Source organism: Cetorhinus maximus, chromosome 12 (assembly GCF_964194155.1).
Source record: "Cetorhinus maximus chromosome 12, sCetMax3.hap1.1, whole genome shotgun sequence".
In the NCBI taxonomy this organism is placed as follows: Eukaryota; Metazoa; Chordata; class Chondrichthyes; order Lamniformes; family Cetorhinidae; genus Cetorhinus; species Cetorhinus maximus.
Window position 1 is genome coordinate 91,371,344 of NC_135890.1, and position 24,454 is coordinate 91,395,797.

Here is a 24,454-nt window from a genome sequence, read left to right on the forward strand (position 1 = left end):
CCAGGCCTGGCCAATGGAGATTACCAGTCTTATAGGGCAAAGGACGCGGAAACCTCTTTTGAAAATTTTAATGGTTGAAACATTACCATTTCAAGAAGCCAGACTGAAAATGCCAAAGTGGAGAGGTGGGAGTCACATGACACCCCCAACACCCCAAGCTACTGGAACCTGTAACATCGCCTTGTGGAGCTGCAAAGCTCGGACTACCATCTTCCATCTAGCAAGCATCAGCTCAGAACCAGAGCTCCAGGTTGAACTGCCTGGCCCCATCCACACTGTTTCTACTCAAACTTCTGTACCAGCACCTACAAAATTAATTTATCGCTACATGCTCATCCCATTGTGGAAGTCATCTTGACTGGAAAAGTCAATTATCCAGCATAAGTTTTCAACCTGCCGGCTCTGTGAAAGAATACAACATTAGTCTTGGATTCTGGACTTACCTGAAACAATAATTCTTTATTCTGTGGTTTTTGCCTTGTAAACCCCTTTCTTTCTCTATTCCCCCTCCCATTACTTTTAGTGTTTGAATGAAAAAGGAGGCTACATTGCGACCCCTCTGCTCATGTTTGAGTGTGTGAATAAACTTCCCCCGAGTTTACCCTATCTTGAGTTTGCTGTGATGTTGTTAACAGAAATTGGATCACACCAACTGGGAGTTTGGGAAAATATATCACTACTTAGAAAGGGGGAAATCAAAATCAAAACATCTATCTGTTCACAGACTGGTGGAGAGAGAAGAAATCAGGGCTATTTAAATTAAACGCCTTCCTGTCACTAACACTTAGTAGTTGAACACTAAACTCAAATGCAGCCAAGTATTCTCTCACACATAGTTAGCAGGGAAATAAGGTGGCTCTGGGAGATAAGATGAATAAAGGGCTAATGACAGCAGGGGCTCTACACAAGGCACCCCCCTATTTCATTCCCTTGCCCCCACTCCATGACAGAGCCCTACATGCTGCATCCTGCCCAATTACGGAGTCTGCCCCTGCACAGATGCAGGTGGGGCAACCTTTGGCCAGGCTCTAAAACCCAGAGACATCCACAAGCATCTCATGTATCACCCAGGGGACCAAGCAGGCTGCCTCCAATCTGTTGAAACCACAAGGCTAACAACACTGCAAAAGGTAAAAGAAAACATAGGAGGAAAAGGTCTTGGTTGCAAAAAGGGAATCACTTGGGTGTTTATTGCATTGCTAGTTGACATTGATCATCTTTATTTGAATGAAGGAATGAATTTTCAAGAACTGCATTTTGTCATGGCATCTATTTGTTGGATTCACCATTGACACTGATCAATAAAAATGCCAGTGAATGGCATGAGCCACCTTGATGAGGAGGTAAAGCTGTCTTTGGAGGGGAGTTGCTGGTGGGGAGAGTTGCACAGGGGTTGTCATGGGAGCAATTTAATGCTGCAAGCAGACCTCAGGCGAAACATACCTGGATGAGGGCATCATAGGCTTTGCAGTCTGTTATGTTGTACAAGACAGAGCACAACACTTCAATCTGGAAAACCCTTGATTGGACATATTGAAGGGAACCTCCAGATTGGTCAAAGTAACAGAACTTCATTTTAAGAAAGCCCTAGTGGTAAAATAGTTCTGGTTGTACCTCACCTGTGCCTCTGTGATGGGGTTGCTTACCGGAGTTGTCAGTCAGGTCTTGAGTGAGTGCCATTTGTCCCTCGGGAGGCAATCCCTGAGGCTGTCTGATGGAGAGAAGGGTTGAACAGAGAGAGAACCTGAGACTGCCAAAGGATGAGTGTATCATGGCAGCTCCCTGGATACTTAGCACACACTGCAGTATCCTCTTGCAGTGGTCCCATACCAGTACGTATGTTAAATGAGTGAAATCCCTTCCAATTAACAAATATGCCTGGTTGTTCTGATGGTGCCTTGACTGCCACATGGGAACAGTCTACAACCCTCAGGACCTGTGGAAATCCTGAGAAGGGAGCAAAGCCGATAGCCCTCTGGATTCAACTGGCCTCATCTATCTCAAATTTAATGGAAGCCCTGCTGAACAATGCATTGGTGACCTGGCTGATACAGCTGTAGGCTGCAGATTGCGAGGCTCTAGATCTGTAAGCAACTGAGGCCTGGAAAGACATGAATGCAAAGAAATTGAAGGCTCTGGTCACCTTGACAGCCATGGTCAATGGCTGGCCACCTGCTCCTCTTGCACAGAGGTCTTCCTTGAAGAAGCTGCAGTGGTCTGCAACTACCTGCTGCGAGAGCTGCAGCCTTCAGTGGCACTGCTATTCACAGAGGTCAAGGAAGCTAACCCTTGGCCTGAAGACCCTGTGCTGAGGGTATCACCTCCTTTCCATCCCTGCTGTGGAAAAGCCAGCAGCTGCTGCTGAAGTTGCTGCCCCTGTTGCTGAGACTGTTGAGCAGGAGAAAGCTGCATCTCCTTCTCAGAGCACCAACCAACTTCAGAATTTGTGAAATCCGTGTCACTGGGAAGTCTCACAGGTGAGATGACCCTTAAAAACCTCCAATGTACTTGCAATAAGTTGCTGTCCCCAACGAAATCAGTGATTTTAGGCTGAAAGAACTGCTCCTGTCACCACTAGCCTTTCACTGTGGCTGACAACAGGCTTGCTGGTTTCACCCTTTATACAACTCAGTTTCACTTTGCAATAACTTCCCACTGTACATTTGTCTCCTCCAGCCTGGTGAGTTGCATGCACAGCATGTGACCGTGTGTTGTTGGCAAGCAGGCATTGTGGGCTTAAAAAGATACTTAATTGTCTTTTTAAACTACCTCAATTGTCTTCCCAACAGTCCCACAGGGGTTCCTGCCGGATTCACAGGCCAATGCAGGTCCAGCTGAAAGAGGGCAGGATCACGTAACATCCCAACCTTTTCCGTGACTTTTGCAGATCTGCTTGCCCCCAAACTCTGCCTCCAACAGGCTGGGAAAATTCTGCCCGGGTCTTGGGAACACTGCAGAAAAGGTGGAGGGGTCTAGGAACACTTGAGCTGGTCCTGGGATTAGACAATTGGAAAATTAAATTTAGGAGGTTATGAGCACCAAACACAATTTTTTTTTTCAAACCATCAACTAAGAAACCAGTATAGTTATTCACAGGTTTCTGTCTATGAGCAGTGCATAATAGAAAAGAAGATCCAATATTTCAAAAGCAGATCATTTTAAGACCTTTGGAAGGACTATGGTTTAGAGAGGTCGAGGAAGCTCAGGCTTTTGATACATCTGAGGTTCAATAAATTTTAGCAATTTATTTAGTAATTGAGGAAAAATATTTAAAAATCAGTTGATTGATTCCATTAATTTAGCTTTTTAATTTTTAAAAAAGTTATCAAGTTCTCCTAATTGGACATTCATTATTGATTAATTTCTTAAATTCTTTAACCATCACTTCAGTTCTGATTTACTGCAGTTTTAATTTGAGCCAATCAACAAATGATGATGATGAAATACTGACAAGATTTCTGCATACAGTAATTAAGGCTCACCTGCAAATTGTGACATACAAAATGAGGACAGTATACAGGAAGAACTGTACATTTAATAAATTATAAATACTTACGCTGGCTGTGAAGCGGGCCATGGACCATTTATTTTGTGCCTTGGCATCTCTTTTCATGGTCCCTTTCTCAGAAAAAGTGATATGTTATAGGAGTCAGGTTACTATGCTCTTTAAAAATACATATAACATCCAACCAACTTTCCTTCACCTGGAGGGAGAAGGCAAAAATCTACACATTTTTAAATGGCAATTATGAACATGAGCTTGATGTAATTGAACTTTATAGCCAAAACAGGCTGTTCTTAAGAGTTTAAACAAAAGCATTCAATATGTAAACTTTCAAAATTAAAATATTTTCTTTCTCCCATTCCAAAATACGTCACCAAAAGTTTTACATATGCAAACAGTTAGACCTTTTTTTCTTCTTTCATGGGGTGTGGGCATTGCTGGTACTGCCAACATTTATTGCCTATCCCTAGTTGTCCTTGAACTGAGTGACTTGCTAGGCCATTTCAAAGGACAGTTAAGAGTTAACCACAATTCTGTGGGTCTGGAGTCACATGGAGGCCAGACCAGGTAAGGATGGAAGATTTCCATCCAAGATTCCAAGATGTCCTAAAGGACATTAGTGAACCAGAAGGGTTTTTACAACAATCAATGATAGCTTTTTAATCCCAGATTTATTAATTGAATTTAAATTCCACCAACTGCAATGGTGAGATTTGAACCCATGTCCCCACAGCATTAGTCTTGGTCTCTGGATTACCAGTCCAGTCACATTACCACTACACTACCATCTCCTCTCGAGATGGAAATATGAATATATTAGACACAAATTTCTCATATAGCTAGTTATTTCTGTCTAATAAAAATCCTAACCATTTATATCGCTATTGCATTTATCTGTGGCTTTAGGCTTACACAAGATGCTTTGCACAGCATGTCTAAATGGAAATTTTGAAGAAAATCAAGAACTGTCACAATGCTTTCACTGCTTAAAAATGCCTTTACCATAACCACTAACTATAATGCTTTTCAAAGGACATGACTTACTAATACAAACATCAGCCAGTCTTGTTGAATGATAAAAAAAAACTTGCATATTATTAAATGGCTGCTTGGTTTCGAACACTTTCCATCAGAATTATTCCAAATAACTACATTTACTATTAATGTTTCATATTTTGTTGATGATTGACAAATTCTGCAAATTACAGAACAGGTAGCTATAAATTGCATTACAATGGCTACAGAAGACACCAGATTGATTAGTTGCTGTGCCCTATGTATCACTTACATGTGGAAACTCTTTTGAGTTACCAACAGTCACAGATTGCAACTCTTTTCGAGTACAATCACAGTTCTTGGTTTCCAGGAGTGGGACATGAACCCACAACCCTCTGATTCAAAGGCGAGGGTGCTAATGGAGCTACATAGGAACCCTTTTGAATTTCAAAGTGTATCATTCAATTAAGGTAACATTCCTCAGTTAATAGAGTGCCAAGTCCAAGTATATCACCAATTATGTCCTTTTTTCCCCCATTTTGACAGAAAAAAAGTCTTCTGGGATGTTAACCCCATTCAACATTCAGTGCAGGCGTCCATCCTCCAGGAGGTGGAGGATGTAGAGAAGGAGGTAGCTCATGAACTGCATGATATCCTGGAGGTAGCCAGTAAACAGGTTCGTCATCAACTTCTTTTTCCACTTCCAAACCACTGTGTAAAAAAAAGGATGAGATTCAACATTGTAACATTAAATGATGTGATACAATGAAATACAATATTAAATAAATTGAACAAAGAATATCAATGACATGCTATCATGATGCAACATCAACATCAGACAGGAAATAGAACAAATCACTGTATTCTTAACAAAAAGAACATGTATAACCTTGGAGAAAGGGCTGTCTCACTAAACCTCCTCTAATTTCCCTAGTGCTTATCTGCACTTCTTGTTTCATCCATTTAACTGGTGCAGTTTAGTTGATTGTTTACCTGATCAATTTGGTTCTCCATAAAGTCTACATTCTAGAAAACCTCAACACAAGTCCAAATCGTCAACTCTTTTCTTCTCTGCCGATGCTGCCAGACCTGCTGAGCTTTTCCAGGTAATTCTGTTTTTGTTCCAAATAAATATCGTTTCTCAATGGAGTTTTGGCACCAATATTTGTTAAATCTCTTGAATAGCATAAAATAAACAGAAACGTAGATTGCAAAAAACAATAATTGGGTAGTCAAGCAAATTTTTCTGACGACTAATAATCAGGCTAACTGGCATGTAGTTTCAGTTATATCTCTCTCTCTCCTTTCAATAGTGATATTACATTTTCTACCTTCCAATCCACTGGTTCCAAAATCTAGGGAATTTTGGAAGATTACAACCAATGCACCCACTTTCTGCAGCCACTTCTTTTAGAACCCTAGGATGTAGGCCATCAGATCCAGGGTATTTTTGTCCCATACTTTTTCTTTACTCTTACTATTCACTTTATGTTCCTCACTCTCATTAGACCTTTGGTTCCCACTATTTCTGGTCTGGTTTTTGGGTTTTCTACGCGAAAAGTCCTGTCTCTATGGGCTCACATTTACTTCGCTCTTCTCTTCCTCTTAACATTCGTGTAGAAGTTCTTACGATCCATTTTTATATTTCTTGCTAGTTTACTCATTTTATTTTCTCTCTCTTTTAACAATCTTTTGATCATCCTTTGCTAGTTTCTAAATATCTCCCAATCTTCAAGATTAACTACATTTCTTGGCAACATTATAAACCTGTTCTTTTAATCTAATATTAATGTTAACTTTTTTAGATAGCCACAGTGGATCATTTTTCCCCATACACTTTTTATTCTCAATAGAATATATATTTGAGGGTTATGAATTATTTCTTTAAATATTTGCCATTGTTCATCTACTATCATACCTTTTAATCTAATTCCTCATTCTACCATAGGCAACAGTCCTTTGTAATTGGCATTATTTAAATTTAATACTCTAGTTTCAAATTTAAGTGTGTCACTCTCAAACGCAATGTAAAATTCTATCATGCTTTAATCACTCCTCTCCAGAGGTCCCTTACTATGAGATTACTAATTAACCCTAGCTCACTATATAAAGACAAGATCTAAAATTGCCTCTTCCCTAATTGATTCCATGATGTATTGTTCCAGGAAACTTTCTTGAATCCATTCCATGAACTTGTCCTCCAAACTACTTCGGTCAATTGATTTGCCCAGTCTAAATGAAGGTTGAAGTCTCCCATGATTACTTCATTACCTTTGGTGCAAGCTCATTTTATTTCTTGATTAATATAATGTCCAACAGTATAGCTATTGTCAGGGGCCTATAAACTACTCCCACCAGTGTTTTCTGCCCCTTGTTATTTCTTACCATCATCTATACCGATTCTACTTACTGCTCTTCTCAGTCAAGATCCTTTCTCACTTCTGTAGGAATTAGAGCTCATCTTTCTTGTTTACACTGTCAGGGGTTGAGTAGTACAAGTACTGCTTCCCTTACATAACAGAACAATACTAATATAAAAAAAATCAAATCAAGACTGAAACATCCTTGATAATGGCATTCCTCTACAGAGCCCTGAAGGGTACTCACATGATGCATTTCAAAAGTCAGCAGATGCCTTCTGCCAACAATACCCAAGGACATACCAGAGCGCTTCCATTCCCAGCACCAGTGACACCATAATAAGTCAGCTGCAGACTAATCTGAAGTGTTTTTAATTCCTTTTCTAAGTCTCTGCTGGTTTTTGCTATAGATCAATTAAGCAAGTTATCGCCAATGTATAATGAGTGTAACTCTGTCTGGGGTCATCACAACACATTGGCATCATTTATAAAAAAGTCACATAAATACCCACTGGATTTAAAAAAGCAAATGTAAATCTTGTATTATGTTGAGAATGCACACAGTCTCAGACAAAAACTCCCCCTTCTATCAAAACAATATTCTAACAAACACAAATGCACAGAGGCATCATTGGAAAACAGTAATATCCTTCCTATAACATACACATGTGCAACTCCCTGACCTAAAAATATTCAATAAAAAAATTCAAGAATATTTACATACTATATTATAATATACAATTCCACATCCACCCACATTATACTTCATTTGCCAGATCTTTGCCCATTCACTTAATCTATCTGTGTCCCTTTGTAGCCTCCTTAACGATTTACTTTCCTACCTATCTTTGTGTCATCAGCAAATTTAGCAACCATATCTTCGGTTCCTTCATCCAAGTCATTTATATAAATTGTAAAAAGTTGAGGCCCCAGCATTGATCCCAGTGGCATACCGCTTTCTGGTTGGCAGGATGTGACAAAAGACCTAATTATGCCTACTTTACTTCCTGTTAGCTAGCCAATCTTCTATCCATGCCAATGTGTCACCCCCTACACCATGAGCTTTTATTTTCTGCAATAGCCTTTGATGTGGCACTTTATCAAATGCCTTCTGGAAATCCAAGCACAATGTGAAATCTAAATTTCAATGTGGGCAAATATCCACTTCAAACCTGAAAAGGATATAACTTAGCACTTTCTAAATGGTCAAAAGATAGAAACAGTGGAAGTCCAGGTACATAGATCATTAAAATGTCATGAGGAGGTACAGAAAATAATCAACAAGGCTAAATGTAATGCTGACATTTTTATCTAGAGGACTGGAATACAAGGATGTACAAGTCATTTTTTAGCTATACAAAGTCCTCGCCCGAAGTAACTGTATGCAGTTCTGGGCACCACTCCTTAGGAAGGATGTACTGGCCTCAAAGTGCAGCATAGATTTACCAGAATGATACCTGGACTCCAAGGGTTAAATTATGAGGAGAAATTACACAAACAAGGGTTCTTGGGATCCCTGGGATTTAGAAAGTTAAAGCATGATTTGATTGAAGTTTTTAAGACATCAAAAGGGGTGAAATGGGGTAGAGAGAGAGAAACTGTTTTTGCCAGCTGGAGACTCCAGAACTTGAGGGCATAGCCTGAAGGTTAGAGCCAGACCTTTCAGGAGTGATATTAGCAAGCATATCGACACAAGGGTGGTCAAAATGTGAAACTCTCTTCCAAAAACTGTAATTGATGTTAGATCAATTTGGCAATTTTAAATCTGGGATTAATATATTTTGTTATTCAATGATATTAAGGGATTATGGGGTAAAGGTAGGTATATACAGTTAGGTTACAGATCAACCATAATCTGACTGAATGGTGGAACTGGCTCGAGAAGCTGAACGGCTTATTCCTATTCCTGTGTTCCAAAACATTTCAACAAACTTAACGTTCCCCAGTTAATCGGAGTAAATATCATAAGTTTCACAAGGTCAATTACAAGTCAAATACAAAAGCAAGGTTGGCTCAGCTATTCTTGCCATTTGGGTCCGAAGGTATTGGATTCGAGTCCTGTGCCAGCATTTGAGTGCCATCAGAAATCCTGACATTTGTATATGAAAGAAAACTGAAGTGCCATCAGCCTGTTTTGATAGATACCATTAAACTATTCAGGAAGCAAGGAGCTCCCCTGGCAAATATTCCTCCCTCAGCTAATAAAAAAGGTTCATTGTTAATTCATTTTCACTTATGCTTGTGATACGTTGCTGCCTTGTTTGTCTACTTAAAACATTGCATTTCAAAGAAATTTATTGTGTGAAGCTTAGTATAAAATTATAAAAATAGCCTTATATAATGCAAATCAATTCATCTACTGTAATGTGTATATACCATGTGACATACTATGACATTTCAATTTGTACATTTGCACATACAAAATGTAAAAGTAACCCTCATTTTAAGTCTTTTTACCAAATGTGAAATGTACGCAAGCAAGACACCAAGGGAATTTGAGTTTTTTTCACCCCCACGCATAAAAGTCAATATAAATTTGAGTTAAGTGGATTCTTCACCAAACTGGAAACACTGCATTCTTCTTGGCTAAAAATAACCAAAGGAAAAACCTCACTCATACACAATACGGTTTCACAAAAATAATGACATGCATCTTAGCACTGCCCTTCACCTGGACAATCCCACACTATATGTGGTCATCACGATTGTGAAAAGCACAAAACTTGAGCTTACAAAACAGCATACATCATAGCTGACCTACGAGTGCCTATGGTTACAAACGAAAGAATAGAAAACTCTCTCATTCTTCAGGACCATAGGTTCTCGTTACTAAGCACATTGATTCCATAAACACAATTTGTTAGAAGTTTTTTTAAGTTGCATTTTCTTCAAATGTTGGCGGAGCAATGTAAAAGTAATATTATTACTTGTTATTCCCTTTCTTTATTGTGCTTATATTTTGAATTTGTAACAAATGCTCCGGCTGGCACATCATTTTTATTTATTTTTAAATGTAAAGTCTCTGTATATTACAAAAAAGGAAAACAGTCTTATGAAAAAATAGTAAAATATAAATAAAATGTGGATAACCGGTGGAGTTGTTTAAGTTAAATTTGGGGGATACACTATTTTACAATAACAGGATTAGAAGATGTGACATCCATTACATTATACTGCTTGCAAAGTCTACATTGTGTTTAGTTGCTCTGCCTTTTTAGGGTCTCAAAGTCAAATTACTGCCAAAATTAATAAGGAGCTAATTGTTGTTGATAGGAATTTGTATAAAAGCAGCTGCTGTAAATCCCCAATTCCAGTCAGAACAAACCAGCAGCAGAGATGGGGCAACATTTTACGTGGGCAGGCCAATTAAGGCCTGCCCAGCGTGACGTGCACCAGGAAGTGCTATGCGTTCCCTGTGCGGGCTGGGGGGGGGGTGTGGAATTCCAAGCCAGAAGTATGCTCTTTCGCGCACATGCGAAGTGCTGCCTCAGGGAGATCAGTGTTACTTTAAAAAAAAATAACGGATGAGAAAAATTTTATTGACATGTCCCCTCATGTGACACTGTCAAATGAGCTGGGACATGTCAATTACTTTTATTAAAAATGTAACACAAATTTTAAATCCCTCATGAAACCTCATCCCGCCCGTGGATGAGGTTTCATGTTTTTTCTGAAGGCCGCCTGGACTTTTCACCTGCCCGCCAACCTCAAGATTGGACAGGCAGGACTATTAATCATTTTAATAGCTTTTTTAATGGTCTTAATAGGCCGTTGACAGGTCGGCGGGCACGCAGTCTGAGAATCTAAATGACGCGGGGTGACATTGGGGCGCACGCACCCTGAGTCATTTTACTCGTCGGCAAGCGAGCTCCGCCCCCGCTTGCCAACCAGTAAATGCTGCCCATGGTTTTTTTTTTTGCCTTTTTAAAAATAAACTGTTACTTGTTCATTAGTAGATTTCCCATCTGTTGAGTTACAAATTGTTGCTGATTTGTGAACGTGCTATTCGAACCAATCAGGTGCAAACGTAACACAAAATTTGCCCAATATTGCAAGTGTGATATATATGAATTACCTGATGCGTGAATTGCTCTCTTTCCTCTTAGCTCTCTTTGCCAACCATTCACCAATATCAGGGGCTAGTCTGTCATCATGTTCTACTTTGTTTTCCTCTGAAACAAAATCATTTCAAACAATATTAAACAATAAGAACCAAATGCAAAATTTTCAAAATACATATTAACAATTGCTTAAGCAAAGTTTGTGCAAGAAAATTAACAACTTTTCTTACCCAAAACTTTATATTTAAAAAAAAAATACAATGATATAGTGTTCAAAAGACAGCTATTAAGATGGCAGTGGATGAATACAAACAATAAAACCATTCCATTCTTGTGCTGTCACTCAATTGCATGGAGGGTTTGTGTTATAGCTCAAGGGAACTCCACCAAATAGATTGAGAAATTTACAAAATATGCTTTTCCTGTTTCTGACTTTTCTGCTGCTGTTTTCCTTCTTTTGATTGCTAATTCTTTTAGTTTCCTATTGCCTTGCTCATTCCTTACTACCAATCCCAAGCTAGCTAGATTGGAGATGCTGCTTCTGCTATTTGCAAAATTTCTAAGACAATCTCAGGAATTATTTTGTCCATATCAACTTTTTTAGTTGACTGCCCAATAGCTAGAAAACAGCAATCAACAAACAGAATACTGAAGTACCTAGCACAAGACAGAGGATGTAATGTTTAAACTATGCAATGCTTTGGTCATACCACTCCTTCAGCAGTGTACTGTAACTGGTCTTCAAGCTCCAAGTGAGAATTTATCTCAGCAGGTATTGAGGAGCATAGCACAAGGCTGATTGTTGGTGGATAGAATCATGAGAAAGGTGTAGACAGCTTGATTTTTTTCAGCCTTTGAAAGGGTTTGAATGGATGCTAGTTAATTTTAATTTTGTGTAACTTTACGTATCTCAATTAGATTTGAGGTTATCTGTATTAGGGACTTAGCGCACTTATTAAAACATTAAATCTTTGATTTAGCCAAACCCTGTGTCTGTGCGATTTGTTCTTCATAAATCTTAAAGTCCAAGGACCATTTGTAAGGAGAACAGGAGCGGGAACCTCTTACACTATGCACAAATTGGCTGCATGTGTGTCAAAACAACAGCACTGAAAAACTGACCCATTGGCTGTAAAGCATTTTGACACATTGTGGGTATGTGATAAGTGAACTCTTTTTACAAAGCCCTGGAGCCAGCCACGCGGATAATGGCCTTTTCCAGTCCTGCACATTCCAACATTGAGACTGAAGTGGTACACTTGAAACAACAGCGACACCTGCTGGACGAGTTGAAGATTTCTTTTAACTCAGTGTGGTCTCTTAAGCACATTTCATTAATATAATCATTTATGCGGTAGAAAAGCTTCCTCTCTTCACTCGCTACATACTTACAATGGATTAGCTAGCATAGGAGCTCACTTTATGGAGGAAAACAGCAGCCGACAGCCCAAACCTTATCAACCTCTGGCACGTTGAATTAATAAGTGAACAAAGTTAGTATGCACCAAATGGAACTGCGTCACATGGAATAGGCCAGATCACTTAGAATTCGAAAAAATTATAAATCCATACTTGCTTACAAAATTAACCTTCGACACTACATCTGAAATAATAGGTCACTCAATATACACCTGTTTACACCACTGTGTATATCAAATTTCCTGTAGGTTTTATTAACTCCCTGTGGAATTGTCGGCAAGGGCTTTCTGCTTCTGGGCTTGCCTGTGCGAGTCCACTAAAGCAAATTAATAAGAAATTGTAGGCTGGGGAGCACAGAAACAGATATCCCTGGGCAACAAACCTCTGAATAATCTTCACTGAAATTATTAAAGAAAAATGGGCTAAACTATAAACCTTCACAGTCAGCAGCCACAAAAAAGTATCAGGTGAGATTTGGTAAGTCTGCTGTTACCTTCCAAGTGTAAAAACTCACAATTCAGAGTGGAGGAGCTAGAAATAATTCCGATGATATTTTCAGCAGTGACACAGTCGCCAATTTGCTTATTAGATATAAATTATTGAGGGGGAAATCATGGTCAGAAAACACAAGATTTAAAAATTATAAAACTTAAGTATTTTAGGTTGATAACACAGTAAAACCTCATTTAAGGTGAAATGCTTGGGAATTATGAAAATAAGTCTCTGGAACAGGAGTTAAGATAAATATAATTTGTTCTACTGGATTTAGATTCCAGAGACATAGAATGACTTTTCAATGCTCCAGAAAAAGCCAGGCAAGTTTTCAGGTACAGCATTGGGAAACTCTAGGCTGGCAAATCAGCTGATGTATCAGTTGCTGCAATAGCAACTAATCTTGCTGCTAGGGGAATGAAGAACGAATTTCACAGGCAGCTGTGACATCCAATTTTTCCTTAGGCTTCAGAGCACCATAAAGAGTTTCCCAGTCAGATAAGAAAGACACATTATTCAAGTCACTGTAGCTGAAATCAGATCAGCTAGCTATGGAATTGACAAAGATGAAATTGATACAGAACTACTCGGGTAGACTGTCCATCGACAGTTAACTAAAACAGTGGTACATGGGCATTTTTGCATATGAACCCTGATGATAATATTTAGTAGCTTACACAACCATTTGAATAGAATCCTGTCTACATTCAACATTCATATGCATGCACTTCCATCAAGAATCTTCTCAGGAATCCTCAGGATCAGTTTCCCTCCCTAATTCAGGGACATAGAAGCTAATTGTAACACCATTACTGACCTCTGAGATGTACTAACAGCAGAAACTAGGGATCTAACATGGAATCAGCAGTTGTGGGGTGGGGGGAGGAGGGGAGGGCTGAGCTGGAGGGGAGCCAGAGGTTTAATTAAATAGTTCTATTTCAATATGCTTTTTTACATGCTGTATTGAAGGTGAGGCAGTCATACACACCTAATAATATTCCCTCCTTTTGTCTTGCAGATGAGCAAGAGAAAAAGAACAGCACTGAATCCCAACTTTTTGGAAATTCGACAGTTGGACAGGCTATAGGTGGGTACCCAGAGGCACATAAAGAGCAAGGTCCCAAGAACCAACATAATGGCAAAGGAGCTGAAAATAGCAATATTATGAGTACACAGTCTCATATTGTTATTTAGGATGAGGGAAAAGAAAATTAAGGTATGTGCCAACAATGTTTTATGAAAGCAGTTCAGCTGCTAAGTATAATTCTATGTCTGGATTACACCAAGTGACTGAAGATAAACATCGTCAGTATGTATAGTTTTCATAAACAAATTCTTAATTCACATCTACTACACAGTAGGTTCACTTGTTTGTACCTTCCACATTTTGTCTCAGCTTCTGAACATCCTCATCAGTCATATGGGAGAATTTGCAATTCGCACCAAAATCACACTGACCTACAGAATAAAACGTCATTAAAATCATACCAATAACAAAGGATGGAAGCTAAACTGATAAAATAAAAAGATCAAATATAGGATGAACAATAGGGTACAGTAGGACACCAATGTACAGAAGCATTAACACAGTTTTCAATCTGAGTCACACTGGAAAGGGAGGCTCCAGGTAGATAAATCAGTTGGGGTACCCTAGTAGGGCAGTATCTCATATCTCCTGTTGGCTGCCCAAAGGATGTACGGATGAGGTCTGGTAGCAGTCTCCTTCCCTCTCAACTAATGCCTAATATCAGGTGACAAAATTCAAAGACATGGGGATAAAACACAGACCTTCTGTGCTTACATTGATTATTCTATTCTTAGGATCCATCAGTGTAATCTTTGTCTGTGGGTTTAGATCACTAGAATACAGTGCAATACTGAAAGGTGATGTTAAAGTGTTTTGGGGTCAGTTTTCACAGAATATGCCTAGACTAAGAGGGTGGACAATTGACCCCTCCCCACATCTTTGCTCTTGACCAGCAGCAAGAATTTCAGAGAGGGTCTAGTATTTTCCCCTCTCCTTGCACTTGGCCTCTTCTGACACTTCTTTATATACCAGAGTGCAAATGAAACACCTTCACCCATTTTCCCCCTTAAACACTAAACATAGAAAATTTACGGCACAGAAGGAATGTATTATCTTACATAATGCACACAAATCCATTACCTTACGTTTCTCCAAACTGAATTTCATTTGTCACTTTTCTGCTCGCCTGATCCTGCTTGCCAATATTTTTTCAAGCCCCTTTTTTGCTTCCTTTTTGCTTTCAACCTTGCATTTTCTATACCTCTTTAGGCTTTCTGCAGTAACTTCTCAATATCTTCGGCGGGGGAGGGAGGTGTCAGGATTTGGGAGCCCCGCCCTTTTTATATTTGAGGATACATTTGCTCTGAGCCCTCTGTCTCCTCCTTCAATGCCTCCCACTGCTCTGATTTACCTGCAAGCAGCTATTTCTTGTCCACTTTCATCTAATCAGCTTAATAAATTGGCCCTTGTCCAATTTAAAAATTTTACTCTGTGTATCGTTGTCCTTTTCCATAACTATGCTAAATCAAACTGATTTATGATCACTATTAAATTGCTCTCCCATTGATACCCCTTCCACTTGTCAATTTTCATTCCCAATGAGAGGAAGCCATTTATATAGTCTGTTTTAAAATTTAAGACATTTTTGAATTGATAGCATCCTGACAATAGATAAGGTCAGAGTGTAAATGTCTCTCTCTGCCTTCCCATTAGCACACACAATAAAGGGCTTACAGATCAGCAAGACATGTACAAGTACTTTTCTTTACGCTACATAGTTGCATACTAAAGTGTTTAGGTATTTGAGTACATTTTCAACCTGTCATCCATGTGAAAAACTGGTTGGGGATTGACCACCTTACAGAAACTGCCAGTGGAAATTAAAGTGACAGCTGGATGATCTGAAACACCAGTTTTACACCCAGGTGGCAAATTGAAACTCTACCTCATTGTGCTAAAAGATTCTCAGCACTTCTTAGGATTGGGCACCATCCTCCATGTTTCTTCCAAATGCAATAAACCAAAAAACCCTTAAATTATCATGAACATTACTTTCCTGAAAAAATATACTTTGTTGGAGGCACAGAACAAATTTCAACACCACTGAACCAAAACAGCTTATAGGGAGGAAGGAAATTGCATTTGGAGAATGGGTTGTGGAATGGCAGTTTTAATTCACCACATCAGATTACTTCCTCCATTGATTTATAGCCACCAGAATATCCCCCAACATTATATGATAACTCCAGACAGCCAGTTGCTGAAGGATTTTCATGCTTAATATACTTCTATTTACAGAGACACACATTATAAACAAGCACTTCCAATCCCAACCCAGTTTCATTCTGCTCCTATATCTGGAAACACAAGTGAATCCCCAATAAATGTCCACCACCTGAATGGAATTAAACGCCCAATTAATATTCAATTAACATTACATTAAGTCTCAGTCCAGCATTGCCCTATTTTACACTGTTTCTATTTAACAGTGAGTGAATGGGACCTGTATTCTCATTGAGTGTTGCCAGCTTTATTTTAAAGTCATTTTGTACCAATCTGACTTAGGGCCTCATGACCCAATTGGCATTATTTTGGAGCAGCATCTCCCATTCCCTGACCTCTTCTCTCCCTGCCAATCCTCCCACTTGCAGCCTCTCTCGCTTCCTGACCCACCCTCTTGCTGAACCTCCCGTTCCCCAACTCTCCCGCTCGCCATTTCCCTTTCCCGAACCCTTGCTGTGAATGAGGGCTCTGGAGATGAGTGACGAGAGGCAGGAGGAGAGGCGTCAACTTGATCTTTGCAAGGGTTCAGGAGAGCGAAGAGTTGAGCAGGAGTGTCGGGGAGTAGGCGGTTGAGAGAGAGAGAAAGGATCGACGAGAGGGTGGGTCAGGGAGCAACAGATCCTGCGAGTCAGAGAGCTGGCAGCAAGAAGATGGATTAGGGAGAACCCGCGAGTCAGAGGGCCGGCAACAATAGAGCGGACTTGGGAGCAGGAAAGGCCGTGAACAAGAGGCAAGAGAAAGGGTCTGCAGCCACCATGAGAGTCAGAGAGCAGGATGTGAGGAGGAGTGGGAGGTTTGGGAAGCAGGGTCGGTAGGAAGCATGATCAGGAGAGAGTAGCAGGCAAGTAGAAAGTTATCATATTTCTTTTATATTTTTAAATTTATTTTAAAAGTTATTTCATTTACCAATATAGGAATTTAGCAATGTGAAGTATTTCAGTTTACAGGGTATAATGTTTTATTCTGAAGAGAAAAGTTCTACAGAACCCAACTAAAACTTTTATATTGGTTTTAATGGGAAAATCTAATTCACTTAGTCATTTCATATAGTTGCATTTTTCAGGAACACAACTACACTACAATTTTAAGTGAGGACTTGCTTTATGTACCTAAGTGCCCTCCCCAGAGAGGACCCAAAAGGAATGCCTAGTGGCCTAGTAAGTTTATCCAGGGAGTAGCTCAGCCATACAACCTGGGCTCAATTCCCAAACTATGCCAAATTAGCAGAATTCAGCCAGGACAGCAGGGCTGGAAGTATAACGTCAACGCCACTGGGTTAGGGAAGGGGAAAATTAGTCAAGGCCCTTAATTTTGTCTGCTATTCAGGAGCTCCTGTTGGAAGCGTACTGAGTCAATGTTGGATGAGGACAGAATCAGCTGCAGGTATGAAGCTTCCTGTAGTCAAAAAACCTGATGATGCTGATTTTGAGAGTCGTATAAATAATGGTCACTTAGGTAGAGTACGAAAGGGCAACTGGTACTCCAGAAACTTACAGGAGAAAAAGGTTTACTGTTGTTTTTAATCCCATAATTCAGCTAGAAATATTACAACATGTAACATTCACACTCTCATCTCTAATGACAGCAGATGCCTTGGGAATAAGGATGCGTTATACGACTGGCTGCTAACCTAATGGCACTTGTGTACTTTTGGACCCATACCACTGGGAAGGGATAGAGAGCATAATTTTATTAACCCGAGTTAGATTCAGACGCAATCCCCAGAGACAATAGGAGAACGTGCTTAACAAACAGCACTATTCTGTCCCTACGCTTTATCTTTTTGACGTTTCTGCACTTACCCGATTGTAGAAATTTTCTGCAAGGCTTTTTGGCAAGTTCTTCTGCCAAGATCGTGGCACTATCTGAAATTCAAAATCAGAGTATATAGGACTTTGAAAAAAACATGCCATCTTGTTTCACAACTTTTTCAAAATAACGTAGGCACATTTCAGCTTACTAAGCTTAATCTTCATGATAGTTGGGGTGCCACAATTGTCCTCAGTGCACTCAGTAGAGAAGGGGAAAATCAGCCAGTGTTCTCACTCATAGTTTTGCTCTGACCTCTACTGAATTCGCATCAGTAAGGGTAGGAGTAACCTTGGTTGTGATGTCTCTCCACTACCATAACCAGTCTGCTGCCACTTTCAAGACTCACAAAAATGTTTTGTTTAGGTAAGGGTGCCAGAGGACAATCAGCATCTCTGTGATTGTGCTACAATGAAGAATTAATATCTGTAGGAGGAGAAAGGAGGTTGTTAAACGGGCAGAAGAAAATAGGTTAATAAAATAGATTTCACCAACTGAAAGTCATCTTTTAGGTATTGCTTCTTCCGCTTTAAATTTGATTTCTTTTTCTTCCCAAATGCAACATGGAGGTATAATTCTACCGGTAGTGATCATCCATTGGTACTTCACCCAAGTTAATGGAGCACACATATCAAAAATGTTTTTTTAAACTGTGAAAGTCGTGTAGCATGGCCCAATGTTGTTCTTGCTTGATCTCCATGCAAACTGAAAACAAGAACTCTGCTAAGGACAAGAGTGTGGAAAATGTTACACCCATTTAAAAAAAAAGTTAACCCAAGTGATTGTAATGTAATTAGTCTTGCTTCAGTTGTAGGAAAGCTGTTAGTCATAATAAGGATGAAATTATACTATACTTTGAAAGATAAGGTGAATCAGAGACAGTTATCATGAACAGTAAAGGCAGATGATGTTTGGATAATTTATTTGTTTATTGTTAAGGGAAACCATAGCTATGGTTGGAAATTTGCATGAAAGTGCAGGCTTCCCATTATGAGAATATTAGAACCAAGGAACAAAGAACAAAGAAAAGTACAGCACAGGAACAGGCCCTTCGGCCCTCCAAGCCTGCGCCAATCATATTGCCTGTCAAACTAAAACATTTTGCACTTCCGGGGTCTGTATCCCTCTATTCCCATCCTATTCATGTATTTGTCAAGCTGCCTCTTAAACACCACTATCATACCTGCTTCCACCACCTCCTCTGGCAGCAAATTCCAGACACTCACTACCCTCTGCGTAAAAAACTTGCCCTGCACATCTCCTCTAAAGTTTTCTCCTCTCACCTTAAATCTATGTCCCCTAGTAATTGACTCTTCCACCCTGGGAAAAAGCTTCTGACTATCTACTCTGTCCATGCCACTCATAATTTTGTAAACTTCTATCAAGTCACCCCTCAATCTCCGTTGCTCTAGTGAGAACAATCCAAGTTTCTCCAACCTCTCCTCATAACCAATAACCTCCAGACCAGGCAGCATCCTGGTAAACCTCCTCTGCACCCTCTCCAACACCTCCATATCCTTCTGGTAATGTGGCGACCAGAATTGCATGCAATATTCCAAGTGTGGCCTAACCAAGGTTCTATACAGCTGCAGCATGACTTCCCAGCTTTTATACTCAATACCCCTGCCAATGAAGGCAAGCATGCCATATGCCTTCCTGACTACCTTATCCACCTGCGTTGCTGCTTTCAGTGACCTGTACACCCAGATCCCTCTACCCATCGATGCACTTAAGGGTTCTGCCATTTACTGTATAATTCCTACCTGTTTTAGACCTTCCAAAATGCATTACCTTGCATTTGTCTAGATTAAACTCCATCTGCCATTTCTCCGCCCAAGTCTCCAACCGATCTATATCCCGTTGTATCCTTTGACAATCCTCTTCACTATCTGCAACTCCTCCAACCTTAGTGTCGTTTGCAAACTTGCTAATTAGCCCAGTTACATTTTCCTCCAAATCATTTACGTATACTACAAACAGCAAAGGTCCCAGCACCGATCCCTGCGGAACACCACTAGTCACAGCTCTCCATTCAGAAAAGCACCCTTCCACTGCTACCCTCTGTCTTCTATGACCAAGCCAATTCTGTATCCATCTTGCCAGCTCACCTCTGACCCCATGCGACTTTACCTTCTGTACCAGTCTGCCATGAGGGACCTTGTCAAAGGCCTTATTGAAATCCATGTAGATAACATTCACTGCCCTTCCATTGTCGATCATCTTTGTCACTTCCTCAAAAAACTCGATCAAGTTAGTGAGACACGACCTCCCCTTCACAAAACTATGCTGCCTCTCACTAAAACGCCCATTTGCTTCCAAATAGTAGTAAATCCTGTCACGAAGAATCTTCTCCAATAAATTCCATGCCACTGATGTAATGCTCACCGGCCTGTAATTTCCTGGATTATCCCTGCTACCCTTCTTAAACAATGGAACAACATTGGCCATTCTCCAGTCCTCTGGGACCTCACCCGCAGCCAGTGAGGATACAAAGATTTCTGTCAAGGCCCCAACAATCTCCTCCCTTGCCTCCCTCAGTACCCTGGGGTAGATCCCATCTGGCCCTGGGGACTTATCCACCTTAATATTCTTCAAGACGCCTAACACCTCCTCTTTTGTGATCTCAACATGATCCAGGCTATCTACACACTCTTCCCTAGACAAATCGACCGCTAAGTCCTTCTCTTTGGTGAATACTGATGAGAAGTACTCATTTAGTATCTCTCCCATTTCTTCTGGCTCCACACACAGATTCCCCCCTCTGTCCCTGAGTGGGCCTACCCTTTCCCTGGCTACCCTCTTGCTTTTTACATATGCATAAAAGGCCTTGGGATTTTCCTTAATCCTGGTTGCCAATGACTTTTCATGACCCCTTTTAGCCCTCCTGACTCCTTGCTTAAGTTTCTTCCTACTTTCTTTATATTCTCCACGGGCTTCATCTGTTCCCTGCCTTCTAGCCCTTACCAATGCTTTCCTTTTCTTTTTGACTAATCTCACAATATCCTTCGTTATCCAAGGTTCCTGAAACTTGCCATACTTATCCTTCATCCTAGCAGGAACATATCGGTCCTGAATTCTTATCAACTGACGTTTGAAAGCCCCCCACATGTCAGTTGTTGATCTGCCCTCAAACATCCGCCTCCAGTCTAGATTCCTCAGTTCCTGCCTAATATTGTTATAATTAGCCTTCCCCCAATTAAGCACCTTAACCCGAGGACTCCTGTTATCCTTATCCACCAGTACCTTGAAACTTACTGAATTATGGTCACTTTTCCCGAAATGCTCCCCTACTGAAACTTCGACCACCTGGCTGGGTTCATTCCCTAATACCAGGTCCAGTATTGCCCCTTCCCTAGTTGGACTATCTACATATTGTCTCAGGAAGCCCTCCTGGATGCACCTTACAAATTCTGCACCATCCAAACCCCTAGCACTAAGTGATTCTCAGTCAATATAGGGAAAGTTAAAATCACCCGCCACAACAACCCTATTGCTTTTACATCTTTCCAAAATCTGCCTACATAACTGTTCCTCAATCTCCCGCTGGCAGTTGGGAGACCTATAGTAAACACCCAACACTGTGACTATTCCGGAGCTCTACCCATATTGCCTCGCTGCATGAGCCCTCCGAGGTGTCCTCCTGTCGTACAGCTGTAGATATTCTTCTACATCCCTCTCTATCCCGCCTGAAACATCTAAATCCTGGAACGTTTATCTGCCAATCCTGTCCATCCTTCAACCAAGTCTTTGTAATAGCAATAACATCATAGTCCCAAGTACTAAAGGGTAACAAATAATTATTACAATCCTACCAAGGAGGAGGTTATAATTATGATGAAAGGCTCGAGGGATTGAGGTCTTTAGGCTGGAATAGAGGTTGAAGGGGGATCAATAAGAGATTTTCAAAATAATAAAAGGTCTGAGATGCAAAATGATTGCAGGCAAATACCTAACTGAAGTTGTAATCTGGTACATTACTGCGTTTCTAAAGATCATCACCAGAAGAACAAAGGAAGAAATTAGAAGGGTATTGGATGAATACTTGAAAAGGAATATAAAAACAGACAAAGGAAAGAGAATTACACAGTTTCACTTGAAGTGCCAGCATAATGAGCCAAATGGTCATCTTCTCTGCTGCAATTTGTATGATTCTACATGCACTTTGAATAGGGATTGCCGAGTAGCAATCAATAGTTGTGGGAATCTGATGTTCTCCTACCTAACCCAGGGTCTTGCAGCCAAATGTAGGATCCTAAACACTGCTCCACCTGAAAACTTGCATACCAACCCTCAAAAACAATGCATAACTAAAAAGTAGCCCTGAAAAACATCCTTTCACTCAGGTCAGTGGTTCAAGGTAACTGAATAAACTAAATTCATTTTATTACGATGAATTTCAGGATTTCCATTCATATTTTCAGATCACATTCTGCAATTTAATTCAATTTTCTATGAAAGCTGAAACCCAAAGACCTCATTTGACTTATGAAATGTACGCATTACATTAGGAGTGCAATGGAACATGAATTTGTCTTGACTTAAGCTGCAGCTATCCCATCAGTTGTATTATAGAGACACAAAGAACCAATGTACCTGAAAATTCAATTTCTTAAGTGCTGAATATAGACATTTTTGAAGGGCGAATAAGAGCTGGTGGAACAAAGTGTATTTCTAGCGGGGTCTGTGGCCATGACTCCACTCTTCCCCCCAGCCCCCCTCCTCTCAGAGGAGATTTTGGTTGATAACGTTTTAGCGCATTTTCCAGCATTTTGAAGTGCAGTGCAATTCTTTTCCTTGCTTTCTTTTCTTATTTCTTCTGTTCTTATAAGTGATAAATGCACACAATACTTATTCCACCGACTATGACATTCTCATTAGCATGGATGTATCAGGGCTCAATTGACAGCAGTCAATACTGGGTCAAGGAACTGAGACAAAAATCTCCAGTTTATAATTTGCCACATTTTTAGTGTTGGAATTTAGCCATATATCCTGGCAGTAATAGTGGAGAATGGTTAATTTCAATTTCCAACTCTTCTAAACATTTTCCTCTCCAGAGATGGGCTGTGGCTCAGTTGGTAGCATTCTCACCTCTGATTCACAAGGTTCCAGGTTCAATTTCCACCCCTGGACTTCAGTTCTCTTCTTCTCTTAGGCAGGCTCTTGGGATTGAGGATGACTTGCTTCAACTCCAGTTCAGTGAGTTTTGAGGTGGATGCTAAGTGCAATGCACAATCTGCAGCTTGCCCTTGCAGGGTTGGATAGATGAGGTGTTTGGAAGTTTGTGCACTCTCCCCAACAACTCAACTCAATGTGTTTGGTGCCTTCTTGAATGAACCTTCTCCATTTTGGTCAGTCACAAGCCAGAGACTCCCATGAGTCAGCAGGTCTCTTGAGGACATCATTAAGCATTCCTGCTGTCTTCCTGGGAGTATCCTGCTGTGGCCGAGTCAAGAGTAGGTCAGTTGCTTCAGGAGCCTGGTGTTAAGCATACAAATGACATGTCCCGCCCAGCAGAGCTGGTTTTGAATGATTATGGCCTTTATGCTGGCTTGGGAGAAGACACTGCTGTTGGACCACCTTTCTTGCCACCGGATTTGGAGCACAACAATGTAGGTTGACACTCCAGTGGAGTACTGAGGGAATGCTGCACTATTGGAGGTGCTGCCTTTCGGATGAGATTTTAAACTGTATTTTCAAGTGGACATAGAAGATCCCATAGCACCATTTCTAAGAAGAGCAGGGGAGTTCTCCCAGGTGTCCTGGCCAATATCTATCCCTGGGCCAACATCACACACAAAAAAAACATTATCTGGATATTATCACATTACTGTCTTTGTGAGGCTACTGTACACAAACTGACTGCCGTGTTTCCGACCTTACAACAGCGACCACACTTCAAGAATACTTAATTGGCTGTAAAGCACTTTGGGACCTCCTGTGGTCATGAAAGGAGCCATATAAACGCAAATCCTTTATTCCTCCTGATAGATATAACTGCACTTACCAACCAGCTCCAACACTTTACTGCGGTTCCAGGGTTCACCCAACTGAAGCTCTAGCTAAACTTACTGAACTGTCCAACAATGAATGAGGCTCTAAAATAAACGGGATTTAAGTGCAGTGTGTCTTGAATTGTCACTGGCACTAATCGTACCAGTTCTTCCAGAACCTTCTGTCGAGAGCACGGCCCCATCCCCATTGAGAAAAGCTGACTTCCCCTATTTACCTCGGAAACAGTCGAACCAGAATTTCTTCGCCCTCTGATGTTGAACTCCTTGTAAATGTTTCTTTCTGTTATGGAGATTGTCTTGAAACGACCTGCCGCAATAATCACAGAAATAGGTTTTGCCCATTGTGACCCAGACAACAGCGGCTAGCAAATCTGCCGCTGCCGGTCACAGTCACCCCGGGAACCGGCGAATCTGCCGCTGCCGGTCACAGTCACCCGGGATCCGGCGAATCTGCCGATCACGGAGACAGCTTTACCCAAAGGGTGACG

General features: G+C 40.6%; 1 protein-coding gene across 1 annotated transcript; it reads right to left on the reverse strand.

Annotated features, from left to right (window-relative positions):
* Positions 1-4,482: 4,482 nt before the first annotated feature.
* zmat5 (zinc finger, matrin-type 5) lies at positions 4,483-24,410 on the reverse strand. Its single transcript, XM_078554080.1, has 5 exons — positions 24,182-24,410; positions 17,946-18,008; positions 14,211-14,291; positions 10,937-11,033; positions 4,483-5,212 (listed from the first exon to the last, which is right to left on the reverse strand). Exons 1-5 carry the CDS (start codon positions 24,306-24,308, stop codon positions 5,068-5,070), a joined length of 513 nt encoding a protein of 170 aa, XP_078410206.1. The 5' UTR covers positions 24,309-24,410; the 3' UTR covers positions 4,483-5,067.
* Positions 24,411-24,454: the final 44 nt, after the last annotated feature.

Excerpts from the sequence above, each read along its gene's own strand:
- zmat5 (XM_078554080.1), bottom strand. The coding sequence starts at position 24,308 with ATGGGCAAAACCTATTTCTGTGATTATTGCGGCAGGTCGTTTCAAGAC. Across the intron at positions 14,292-17,945 it reads CAGAAAATTTCTACAATCGG|GTCAGTGTGATTTTGGTGCG; the intron begins GTAAGTGCAGAA and ends TTTATTCTGTAG. Across the intron at positions 11,034-14,210 it reads GCTGAGACAAAATGTGGAAG|AGGAAAACAAAGTAGAACAT; the intron begins GTACAAACAAGT and ends ATTTTGTTTCAG.